The sequence below is a fragment of the Centroberyx affinis genome, unplaced genomic scaffold (assembly GCF_046629955.1).
Source record: "Centroberyx affinis isolate AG114_WGS23_722 - 3 ecotype Tasmania unplaced genomic scaffold, CSIRO-AGI_Caff_v1 ptg000529l_1, whole genome shotgun sequence".
Taxonomy (NCBI): Eukaryota; Metazoa; Chordata; class Actinopteri; order Beryciformes; family Berycidae; genus Centroberyx; species Centroberyx affinis.
In genome coordinates this window covers 50001-62657 of record NW_027279177.1, presented here as the reverse complement: position 1 = coordinate 62657, position 12657 = coordinate 50001, and the positions used below count along the sequence as shown (strand labels likewise).

Genomic DNA, 12657 nt, shown 5'->3' with positions numbered 1-12657 from the left:
ACACCTAACATTAAGATTAATATTTATTGTAAAGCTTTATTTGGTGTAGGGCCAGGTAGGCCTCTGTCTCATGTTTATTGAAAATAAGCTAGCAAATTTTACAGTTACCAACAGCAACCAATGTTTAAATCTTTGCTCTAGTTGCCCTAAATAGGTTTTTCCCCAATTGTTTTGTAGATGGAAGCACTTTGGATTGCCTCCTAGCCTTGTGTGCTAGCCTCAATGGTAGTAAGCCTAAAGTTTATCAACCAGAATTAATTCAGGCTCTATTTTAAGAAGGTCTTAAGTAGGAAAATTAAAGAAATTCGTAAGAAATGAGACTGTTACTAAGAAATATTGAGGAATTGCACTCAGGAGCCTTCTTAAGAACTTCTTAAGAACACATTGGTGAATCCTTCATCAATGGCTACAGTTTATAAATTGCTGACTTTGGGACTGGAACCGCTTTGGTCTTTGTCTGTGGATGTGTTTGTGTGTGTGTGTGTGTGTGTGTGTGTTCACAGCACTAATGAGCCTCCCAGCCTTTGCCAAGAATCTGTCAGAGATGTCAAATGTTTTTTTCCCCAGATATTAAGGGCTCATTTGAACAGTGAATAGTAAATTTACACACACTTTGTTTATATGTGATCTATTGTGAGCTTAAACAAAACAATTACCTCTGAAAAGGCCTGTGGTTAGAAACGTCAGGGAGCCGAAACTGCATAAATATATGTTTTTCATTCACAATAAAGGGATTTACTCTCTGCTGAGAGAAATCATTGATTTCCACCATGTCTGTGTCTATTGGATTGCATCTATTTCCTTAGCGCATTGTTGAGGGCTTTCACAGAAATATAATCTTTCCACGGTTGATACTCTCTACTTCCCTACCTGTTCATGATTGAACTGATTGTAAAGATTCCCATAAAGAGGCCAAGATCAAGACATACAATTTTGGAGCCTGTCTTTAAAACGACACATAATCTCACATGTATCCTAAAACTGCAAACAGCATTGGTACAAATTCATTTGGTGTGAGTTAGTGGGAGTAAATGAGTTTGAATTTGTCCTCCAAGTTGCATCATCCAGTGGGCACCGTGGGCCACTGTGAGGGATGATATTGGGAAGGTGTAGTTGCCAAATTAGTGCATTGAATTTGGCCTTTTAGGAATTTAGATTAAAAAAAGAATTAAAACCAATAAGTTAATAACATGAAAACTGGAGGAAAAACCTCTGTTGGGGATTCAATTACACCAATGAAAGGAGCAAAATAGACTCGATGTATTATGGATGAAATGCCCTTTAACAACTTACACTTGCTTCCTGTGCACTGCCACTGAAGACTGAAATGTAGTCTGCCAGTGTTATGATGGTAGGCAGGGATAGTTGGGGACTAGAAATAGATTGATAAGGAGAGAGAGAGAGACAGCGAGAGAGAGAGAGAGAGAGAGAGAGAGAAAGAGAAAATAAGGAGAGAAATCTATATTTCAGGTCTTTTATCCTTTGTGGCGTTGTGAGGCCGAGGGCAGATGATGAGGGACAGGCTAAATGTGGCGAGTGAACAAAGCCTCACTCTGGCACCATTAGTGTCTGGGACCCATCCCTTCCTGCTTTTTTTTTTTTACCTCTCTCTCTATCTCTCCCTCTCTCTCTCTCTCTCTCTCTCTCTCTGCCCCTCTCTGTCTCTCCCCTTCTTTCTCTTTCTTTCCTCCTTCTAAATGGGAACATAATAATTGAAGATTCCACATCTTGAAACGAAAACCCTTGGGTAGGTAATTCAAGGCTTATTACCGAAGGCCGGGCCATTTTTCTGCTTTCTAAGCATTAAAGGGTTATTTTGTGTTCCTGCAGATGGGAGAGGGATAACCATTATGAGAACAAAGGGTCCAGATAATGGAGAATGGGGCTAAAAATAAGGCGATCCTCCTCTCGCCGTGGGGGACCACTGGTCAGTGTCTCTGTCAGTCTGTGCCTTACTTCTTCTCAGACCACTTCAGGACAGCCCTTATGCTGTAGGGACACACACAGGATCTGGCTAACAGTAGGTCTCTCTTTTGCCCCAACCAGGGTGGGCTGCAGACATACACACACACACAAACACACACACACACACACACACACACACACACACACACACACACTCACTCACCTGCTGCCTAATTGACTTATCGGTGTCTGGGACAAATTACGGAAGTGGATGAGAGGAAAGAGAAGAAGTAAGGGATGGAGTGATGGAGAGAGAAAGAGAAAGAGAGAGAGCGAGCTGCCCACTCCCGTGAAGGACTTTAACCTGTTTATGGGTCAAAGTGACTGGCCTGCTCCCAGTTCTCAGATGTCAGAGATTTGCCTAAGAGCTGCTCCCTAATTGAAGGAGATTAAGATAGGCTGACAACGGAGCCGGCTCCCCCAAATTGAAATGCTGTAATCCATTAGTTTTCATCAGATGGGACAGTGGCGCGGCACGGGGGCTGGGTGGGGGAGCGGGGCCCGGGGAGGGGTGGGGTGGGCCACCAGGAAAAGGCCTCTAATGAAGTGTCAGTGCGGGCCTGCGGACCGCAGACATGCCTCCAGTTTCACACTGCTAAGGCAAATGGCTCTCACGAGTCGCCTGCCAATCTTGATCAGGATACATCAGTACTTTTAAATTTGATTCTGTGTGTGCATGCGTGTGTGTGCGTCATTTCATTTTGTGTGTGTCTGCGTCTGCATGTGAGTAGGTGGATTTGAAAAAGTCTGCCACACTAAAATACATTGCCGGCTTCCATTTCTACTAAAAAAAAAAGAAAACACACAATTCTTTAATCCTCGCAGTATGTAGTTGATTTTGTGTGTAGCTGTGCGTGACACGTGTGTTCGGTTAGTATATCGGCTGTATCTGCTCTCCGGTGTCGTTGGCCGGGCCGGGCGGCTGGGGGCCGAGGGCCGGGGGCACTAAGTGGGCCACGGGCCGGGCCAGGACGGGATCTGTTTTCAGCCTGCTCACTCAAGCCCATTCACTCCTCTTCCCCTCGCAGAATGGGGCCCTTTGATGGAGCAGATATTCGGTTCTCAGGCGGCTGGTTTGGCACCGACTGGAGCTGGGGCTTATTTGAAAGGGATCTTCCTGCCCCCCCTCCCCCCCCCGTAGGCGAGCGGAGGGGAGCGGAGCGCGACAGACAGACAGCCCCGCAGCAGCCCACCCACACTAAATTAATTCTGACAAGGAACTTAAGATAACGTCAAAGCGCTGACTAATCGCGGGATTGGGTTTCTGTAAGTCAGGGAGCTGTGAAATGTGCCATCATATCTAATAAAAGACCTCCGGTTGCTCCCTTTCTCTCTCAGCGGTGGTGAAGGTGGGGGGGAGCGGGGTTGCGGTGTCGACTGTCTAGCTAGACCGCTCTGAAAAACAATTAGATTTCACTTCAGCGGTGTGTGTGTGTGTGTGCGTGTGTGTGTGTGTGTGTGTGTGTGTGTCAGTTAGGGCGAGATGATTGACATGTTTGTCAAGAGGCCTAAAGAAACCTTTCCTCCCGGTTTCCTCTGCTCTCTCCTCTCATTCTCTGAGTCTTTTGTCGAGTTCCACCTCGGTGTTTTTGCCATTACGGCTTTGTCCATTGTCGTCCTCGCTCCGAAAGTTGAATGGTTTTATTTTCCGCGACTCCTCTGTTTTCTAGCCACTTTTGCCTTCCTCTTCTCTCATTCTCTCATTCTCTTTCTGTCTCTATCTCTCCTTGGCGTCTGAGCCGTTGGCAGTGGAAGTCATCAGGTTCGGAGCTAATCCTGCCAAGTTGATTAGGCTGCAGGTAGCTCTCACACTGGCGGGCAAAAGGTCGGAACATTGTAGAGAGCTGGATGGACTTCTTGACACAGACCATCCACACTGACTTTATAACTTACAGCACAAGGCCCTAAGGAGGGGTAATTGAAAGGAGAGAGAAAAGAAAAGAGAATTAGGAAAGTAAGATAGTTTTCGAGGGGAGAGAGAAAGAAACGGAGGGGGGAAATGGAGAGAGAAGAAATGCGTAGGCAGTGCTTGAAAATGTATCTGAAGGTGGCAGCTGGGTGTTTGCTGTTGCTGTGGCCATTAGGGTACATTGTTTTGCTCAGTGAAGACAAGAGTGAGATGATGGGGTGTGGGGCTGGAGTGAGAGAATGAAAGAGCCATTTTGTTTCCTCTCATGGTCTATGGCTTTGTATGGGTTTGAACCCAAAACGATTTCAAGTCAACAATTTCCTTCTGTTGCGTCCACATATGGCGAACTTGAGTCCCAAGAGACTACTGTAACATATTTTATTTGAGTCTCAGGCTGAGAAAAAGTCATCTGGCCTCTAAAATAGAACAGAGAGGCTAGAAAGGTGTAGTTTAGCCTAACCGCTTGTGAAACTGAATAAGACAAAATTCATCCAATTCATATCCATAGTGTAGCCTACTTAAGTTTGCTGTTTTTAATGAACTTTAGAGAGTCGGTGTGAAGTGAGCTACAGATGGAAGCCCATTTAAAACCTGCTGTCTATGTGAAGTCCTGGGGTGGAGCCCAGAATGCACATCCACGTTTATGATGTACAATAAATGGACATACTCTCTGCTGCCATTCAATTCGACAGTGGGATTTCATGACAAGACATGGCGCGAGTCAGAAATCTATGCTGAGAATGCAATTTATTACATTTCTTTCTTCTACATTTCATATCTTCTCTTTTCGCGCTTTGCTTACACTGACCGATCCTGGATAGGGAACCGAAAACCGTTGTTATTTTAAGTATGTGTGGAACATTTTCTTAGAAAGGCATTGCTCTATTCTCCTTAGAGGAAAAAAAGAAAATCAGAGGTCACGCAAACAAACCAGCATTTGAACAATCCTTTGTGTTGTTTCAAGTGGTGTCTATTAATTTTACACACAGTGCCTTCAGCGATTCTGAGCCATGCTGGTTATGCTTGGACCTTGGTAGAGCTGTGTTTTACAGCTAGTGAGCTCTGGGCAAGCATAGTTAAGAGTCTCTGCACTAACACAATCTGTCACAAGTTACAACGTTATCTTTGCTATACCCTGCACACATGCATGCATGAATGTAGGCACACACACACACCAACCCACCCACACCAATACAGAAACACACACACAGGATATGGTCAAAATAAAGCAAACACACCATAAAGGCCCACCATAATGAAGGGTTTTGGTGGTTCTGCACTGGTGTGACATGCATTTCCTGGCGTGGAACCAATCCAAACACACACATGCTCACGCACATATAAACACACACGCTATATAATCAGGGTTTCTGTCGGTCAGCAAGTTGGTGTCAAGAGAATAAAGTGAGAAGCTTCGTCTGGCCTACTAAAAAAGGAAGAGATAGCAAGAGAGGCAGAGAGAAAGAAAGAGAGAGAGGGAGATAGCATGAGGCAGTGTTCAATCTAGAGGATAGCGGTTTGTAACAGTCTATAACATTTTATCCCCTTGCGTTTTCCCCTCTGAAAGGAAAGTGTGTCAGATTGAACGGTTATTTAATGTGTTGCCATTGGAAGACATCTGGATGTGTTCATGGCCCGGGAGCAGGCAGGAGGCAGTTTATAGGCCTGCGGTAGGGGATGAGCTGTGTGATGGGGAAATGGCACTTTGGCTCTGTCTCATACACACACACACACACACACACACACACACACACACACACACACACTAAGACACACAAGATTGTGAGACAGACAACATTAATTACTTTGTGCACTACCGCATACACACATTTATTTAAGCAGGTGTGTGCACATGCACTCTCATGCAGACGCACATACACACACACAATATGCGAGTACACAGTACCACATAACGCATACACACTTATAATTATGCAGAAATGTACACATGCAGACAAACACACACACATACACACACTGTGTTACATAGGCAAGTGTATATGCATTGATTTGCATGGAAATGACTAAACATGACGGGCCCAAAGATGTCATTTCTAATCTGTCACATTAAAGGGGAAACAGAATAGCTGATGCAGTCTGTTAAAATCAAAAGGGCTGTGTGTGTGTGTGTGTGTGTATGTGTGTGTTTGTGACAAGGGCGGAGAGTAAGACGTGAGACGGCAAGAAGCGTGTGTCTCAGACGCTTGCCGACGCCTGTAACACCACTTCACACCAGGCGCTTAGTACACACTCACACACTGATATATCGATGTCTGTGTTCATTACTGTTGATGCTTCTGTATCTGTCTTCTCTCTTCTCACGGTAGAGAGAGAGAGAGAGACAGGGAAAGAGAGAGGGAGGGAGAGGGAGAGAAAAATGTAATGTGGTGTGTAGGTCAGTGCGTATCTTCAGTGTGTCTTTAATTTGGTTTGTGTGTGTGTGTGTCTGTGTGTGTGTGTGTGTGTGTGTGTGTGTGTGTGTGTGTGTGTGACAATGTGACTGGTTTTGTAAGTAGTTCCTGACATGTCATTGCGTGATGTGGATGTGGATGTGATGTATCAGTGTCTGCGTCTGTGTGTGTTGTAGTACCGTATACTGTATATAGTACCAAAGCTATCAGACTCATACGGTGTATCTCTCCCTTTGTACTCAGTATTGAACAGAACCTGAAGGAGCTCCAGGCCAAAATGGGAGACTCCTGGTCTGGCGAGCGTCGTCCCAGCCCCACAGAATGCCTGCAGTGGTTCAACTTAAGGGCTTCCAGCAGTTTCAGACCTGTTACCACTGGGCATCAAGACCTCATGGACTTCCTCAGAACTTTGGTAATGCATAAAGATGATGATGACAATACTGACCATGATGGTGTTCATAATAATAACAATGATAATAATGAGCACATTTTCCAAACAGAGTAGAGCTCGCTAAGATGAGCAATAAAACAGTCTGATGACTGATGAATGATCGATGATGATGACGATCATCGAGTTGATTATGATGATTTTATCAATATGCATTGATATTGCGCAGTAGCCTCAATTTCCTGCTTAATTGCACTGACATTCCATTATGGGCATTTAGCTATCTGTTGATCTGCAACTCCTCTCTGTTCATTTACAACACCTGTAGATATCCAGAGATAACCCACCAGCCAGCAAGTGTATTTGGCTGCAACAGTATTTTCATACCTTCTGTATAAACACCATTCATATTCTGGCTAATAAGGTCAATTTCGCACTGGCCTGATCTTAAAAAAAATACTTGCTATGAGCTATTGGGCTAGTGAAATCACCATCTGTACATTGCATTCTCTACACAGTCCATCTTCTTCCAGTGATATTAACATCTCTATTGATCTTCTCTTCTGTTCAGCAACAGTACCTGAGATCAGAAGAGGAGGGCACAGAGGAGGTGACACTCCAACTATTGCTCAATCTGTCCACCCAGTGTGGCGTCTCCTTTCCCTGCACCCCCTCCTCCTCTTCCTCTTCCGCCTCTCTTACTCCTCAACAGACTGCCTCCTCCATGCCATTCATCCATACTATCAGAGATGACTCTTCCCTAGAGGTAAATACACTAGGCTTGACTTGTTAAGTTGTATACCTGTGTAATCGCACTGTGCATGAGATTAAGTATTAACTATTCACACAGTCTGTATTCAATAGTTGCCTAGAGTTGTCTATAGTTGCACTTGCCTTCACTTTATTATTTTCTTAAGGTGCAGGAGATGTGGGACGACGTGCGTGTCCGGCTGCGCCGCCACCTGCTGGACCGGCTGTCTTGCTGCAGCCCGGAGCATCAGGGAGCCAGACGGGTTTACACTCTGTCCATCCCCGAACGGATCCACTGTCTGCAACAGCTGTGCTTCCTTTACCCTGAGTCTGAGGTGCTCACACATTACCAGGTGCAGTGCAACTGTGAAACATATTGTGAAACATTGAGAATTATTACATATTTTTTTACTGCAGCGAATATAATATTACATGTACATATGCTAGTCAGTGTGTTGTGGCATCTCTCCACCATAGCTCAGAGATTAACCATATTATTTTTTAGCCTGGAGATTTCCTTAAATCCCAGAATCAACAATATGGACTTTTTCATACCAATATCATGGTATAACAATGATATTACAACAGTATACCATCTGGATATCATTTGCCCAGGGCCTGAGAAGCCACTCTGTGCTGGCTCTCCTGCACTCTGCCCTGAGCTCCGGCCCAGGCGGCGAGACTGGCTTTGACCGGCTCGCTGTGGGCTTCTGCTCTGTGGCCCCGGCCCTGACCCAGGCCCTCAGAGAGGAGCTCCATGTCCTTTCGAGGCTAGCGGAGCCACACGCCATCCTGGGTTTCCTCAACGCAGCCTACCTCAGCACTGTGGCCCGGGAACTGGCCTCCATGATGGAGAGAGAGTGTGAGATGGCCCTGAAGGACAACACCTCGCTCAGCGGCAAAATCAGGAAATATTCAGCCAGGTCCAGGGCAACTGTAGGTCAGTGGCTGTTTTTGTTCTTTTCTTATGCACTTTGGTTTATTCATTTTCCTCTCTGCTTTCCTATAACATAGTCAATGGTTCTCAGTGTCATAGTTACATAATGTACCCTACTGCTCCTCTTTCATCTTTCCTTCTTCTTTCTACCTTCTTTTCATTCCTCTTCTATTCGTTATCCAATAAGGGCCAAGTATTTATCCTCTCTCCCTAACATACTCCTTTTCTCCTCCTAACCAATCCATACCATAGTGTGTGGTGTTCTGAGCCAGAGCCAAGGCCTCTGTAAGTCACAGTAACTGCTGTTCCCCTTGTAATTGCTTCCTTTCTACTTCCCTCTCTCCCTTCTGCAGCACTTTCCTCTTTACCAACACAAAGAGAAGAGCAGCCCATCCAGGGCCAAGGTCTCTGTTAAAAACTACTTTCAACCACTATTTACCACATACTTTATCTAACACTGTGATAAGTTGTGATCCCACAGAAAGTCCAAGCCATGTCCAAGGTTTGTGTTCAGTGTGTGTAGACCAGAGTCAATGTTACCCCTTCACTTATTATACTCCACTGTGCACCACAGGCAATATGTACCATCTAGGCCCAAGGTTTGTCTCGGTCGATAAACATAGTTCCTCTCTTTGCTGTCATTCCGTTTTCTATCGATGTAATGCTATGTTTGTTAAAACATAACAAGGGCAGCATGGCAGCAGAGCCTTCAGAAAGCCCCCTGAGCTTACAGTGGAGGTATTGTCAGAAGGGAGAATGATCAGTCTTAACCTTCCTCTTATTTCTGAGCAGAGATACAGAGGTGCAGGAAGAACAATGGGGGAGAGACAGAGTTGGTGCAGGAGTGAGAGCAAGGTTCAGCACTTTCTCGACCTTGTTACACAGTGGGATGGAATTGTGAGAGAAAAAAAATTGGGGTATGAAAAAGTACTTATAATATGTGCCACTTCCCCTGTGTAGGATGCTTCGCTGTGCGCAGGAACAGGCAGTGATGTTATGCATAGAGACTAGAGAAGAGCACAGAGCTACACACCCCATGTCACTTTTGATACTTAATTCACCCCATTCTCTCTTTGTTTGTTTCATATTGGCCTATTTACGGCTTGCTGAGGGTAAAGATTCACCATAAAAAAGTGTAAAGTGTGTGAGCCATTGTTTACTTTTTCAAAAATGGTGCATATGTCAGCTTCCCTGCGGGATGGAGAGAAGAGTGCTTTTACATCTGCCATTCTTCTATAAACACACCACCAGCCTTGCTTCTTTCTTTACCTCCCCCCCCCACTCCCTCCCGCCATCTCTCTCTTTCCATCTCCCTCTCTGGTTTTTACTTTCCCTCTCCTTAAACGTGAGATGAGAGGAGGCAGCCAGGATAATTGGCCATGCGTCAGTTGGGCTGTTTGATCACGTAACGCGGCGGAGGCTACACACCTACGTGCCGCTCAACAAACCGTCAAATGTAGCACCGGAGGCAGAACACGGCTCCAAAGGGAGCGGGGGACCCGTGCTGTGTAATGATGGTAAAATGGAGCAGTTTTGCCTGTGCTGGTGTGTGTGTGTGTGTGTGTGCGTGCGTGCATGTGTGTGTGTGTGTGTGTGTGTGTGTGACTACCAGCTGCAACACAGCTTTGAGGGCTACAACTGGGATTACATTTTTGTGTTGTTCATGTTTAAGTCCCCCCAAAAAGCTACGGAATCCACATATCCACCACCCAAAAGCCTCTGGCTCCTCAAGAGCCATAGCTTGAACGTTAATGTATAATCTTGTTTCACACTTACACTGTACACATCGCTTACTCCTTTTCCACTACCCTGGCGAGCCTATATGCTGCGCCCGTAATTGTCGAGACAATTATGACAGGGGAGAAAAAAAAAGAGATTCTATTTTCATAAGCTTCCGATGACTCCTTAGATCTCTCCCTCCCTCCCTGCTGTGTTATTGTTTATTTCTGCGGTAGAGGCAGGCGGTAGGTATATTTTGATAGGAGCCATGCCTGGGAGACTGCGCAGGCTCCCAGGGGAGCAGTGCTGTCTGTAGCATCAGCCACTGTCAAACCACTGAACCATTTAACAGCGTTCACGGCGAGATCTGCCTCCTCTTTTAACCCCACCGACTCAAAGGCAGACTCTGACATTGTTCCCAGACAGATGTGAGGGGTCTCAGCCCTTCTTTTTTTTCCTCTTCTGCTTTTTTCTTCCTCTTCCCTTATTCCGTCTCCCTCGTCTCCGTCTCTCCCTCCTCTTTCTTTTCCCTTTCTTGTTTTCTCCCATTTTCCAAGTGTAATGGGGTGAGCAGAGAGACTGGGGAGTGTGCTAGACAGGTTGGCTGGTCAGGAACAATACAAGCTTTAAACCTTACTAACATACCTCACTGAGTCTGCAGGGGAGTGGGTGGGCCAAGTCGGTGTGTGTATGTCAATGTGCCTGCGTGTGTGTGCGCATGCAGGGCCAAAGTAAAGCCAACACCAGAATATACAGTTCTTTCAGTGACCAAAGCTCTATAAAGTTAAATTAAGGTAAATTTTCTGACATGGTTGTGGTTGAGTCATCTCTTACAGGGCAAGGTCAGTGCCAATCACTACTATCCTAATAATTTTCTTCATCTTTATCACTGTCTCCCATAAATGCTGCATTTGATTACAGTTGTGCCTTGTGCACAGAGACAACATCACCCTGTTTCTATTGAAAATTTAGCTAGTTATTGTTATCTATTAGTAGAGATATTACTAGTGATTGGATTGATTCCATGTCAGGAAATGCACCCTTTACCAGTGCAGAAACACCAAAATTAGGCGTTTTCATTTTCACCATACTGTGTGTGTCTGCGTGCGTGCGTGTGTGCGTGTGTGTTTTCAATCACTTTTGAGCATGTGGCATGTGCACATGCCTTCCCATTTGTCTTTGTGTTTGTGTTAGTGTGTGCGCACGCTAATTGCAGGCTTACTTAGAAAATTGTGTGATCAAGAGTCATTTAATACCTCCTTTTTAAAAATGCATCATTAAATTTCCATATGGCATCAGTAATTTGCATACTTATGCATAGGCGATACATGTTTTTGTAGGACATCAAAAGCTTTCATTCCAACTTCTCTGCATACACACACACACACACACACAATTTATTCCCTAACAATCGACCACAGGGGTGAAGTCGAGGTTTTGAAATTCTGTTCAAACATTTTCGCATCCCCATTCTGATAGCACTGATTTGAATTCCACTTCCACTAATTTCCCCATATGAAGACTTCTGCAGCTCCCTATAGATAAAAAAAAGGATTGAGTCAGAACATGTATAGCAAGCACCCCCCACCCTCCTGCCACCCCCCCCACCCCCATCCCCTCGCCCTTTCTGGCTCTTTGAACTCTTTCTTAGAGAAAACGCAGCAGCCTATTCAGCAGGGAGAGAGTTTTCTGCAGTGACGCTAGATAGCTAGGCTGAGGCTCTGACTGGCATTGGAGGTGCTTGTGGGGATTGAGGCTACTTGGGAATGGTGTTTGTTAATATTTAATAAGAGCAGCTCCTCACTAGATCATATCTCTGCCTGGGTTTATACACACTGTCAGCCAGGGACGTGCACCCGCATGCTGCCATGTAATTATGGGATTGGGGGGGGGTTTGTGTGTGTGTGTGTGTGTGTGTGTGTGTGTGTGTGTGTGTGTGTGTGTGTGTATGCACATGTGTGTGTGATGCTTCCAGTTTACGGATGCTGCTTTTTTATGCTGCTCTGCTCCTGTCCTTGAAGGCCTTGTTTAAGAAAGGAAAGTTCCCACACAGGACAAATGGTTGTTTACAAATCTTAATGAGAAGAGTCCTTAGTCTGTGTGTGTGTGTGTGTGTGCGTGTCTGTGTGTGTATGCTCACGCTTGTGTGTGTGTGTGTCAGTGTTCATTTTCTCTGAATCATGGCTCCAATGAAATCGCAGAAAGAATATGTTTCACGGCCCTTGAGAATGTGTATTATGCGTGCCATTTATTTTTTCCCCCATTTCCTCCGAGTGGTCACAATGGCTTTTGTGCATCACTCTTGAAAAGCTCAAGGATATGAACAAATCTCTTCATTTTTCCGGCACCTTCTATTGAGGAAGTGCAGACAAAAATGGCTGGCTTATTGAGAGCAGCGAGCACTTCGCAATGAAGAGTCAGTGTGATTCGCAGAGGGCTTGAGAATAACAATGCGGACGAGAGCTCTAAACAAGTGGATTTTAATGAAATACCCCCATCAAGACAATGGATCCCTCTACCTTCTTCATCCAGGCTGCCTGGTTCAAGTATGAGGAGAAAGCCAGAGAAATCTTAACCC

At 45.2% G+C, this 12657-nt stretch overlaps 1 protein-coding gene across 1 annotated transcript in view; it reads left to right on the top strand.

The window, feature by feature from the left end:
- The window catches only part of kiaa0825 (KIAA0825 ortholog), a 51462-nt gene that overhangs the window by 2354 nt on the left and 36451 nt on the right, over nt 1-12657 (top strand). Inside the window, exons 2-5 of the mRNA XM_071517846.1 lie at nt 6529-6697; nt 7245-7439; nt 7591-7776; nt 8039-8363. Coding sequence (XP_071373947.1) covers nt 6529-6697; nt 7245-7439; nt 7591-7776; nt 8039-8363 — 875 coding nt within the window. The remainder of the gene's footprint in view (nt 1-6528; nt 6698-7244; nt 7440-7590; nt 7777-8038; nt 8364-12657) is intronic.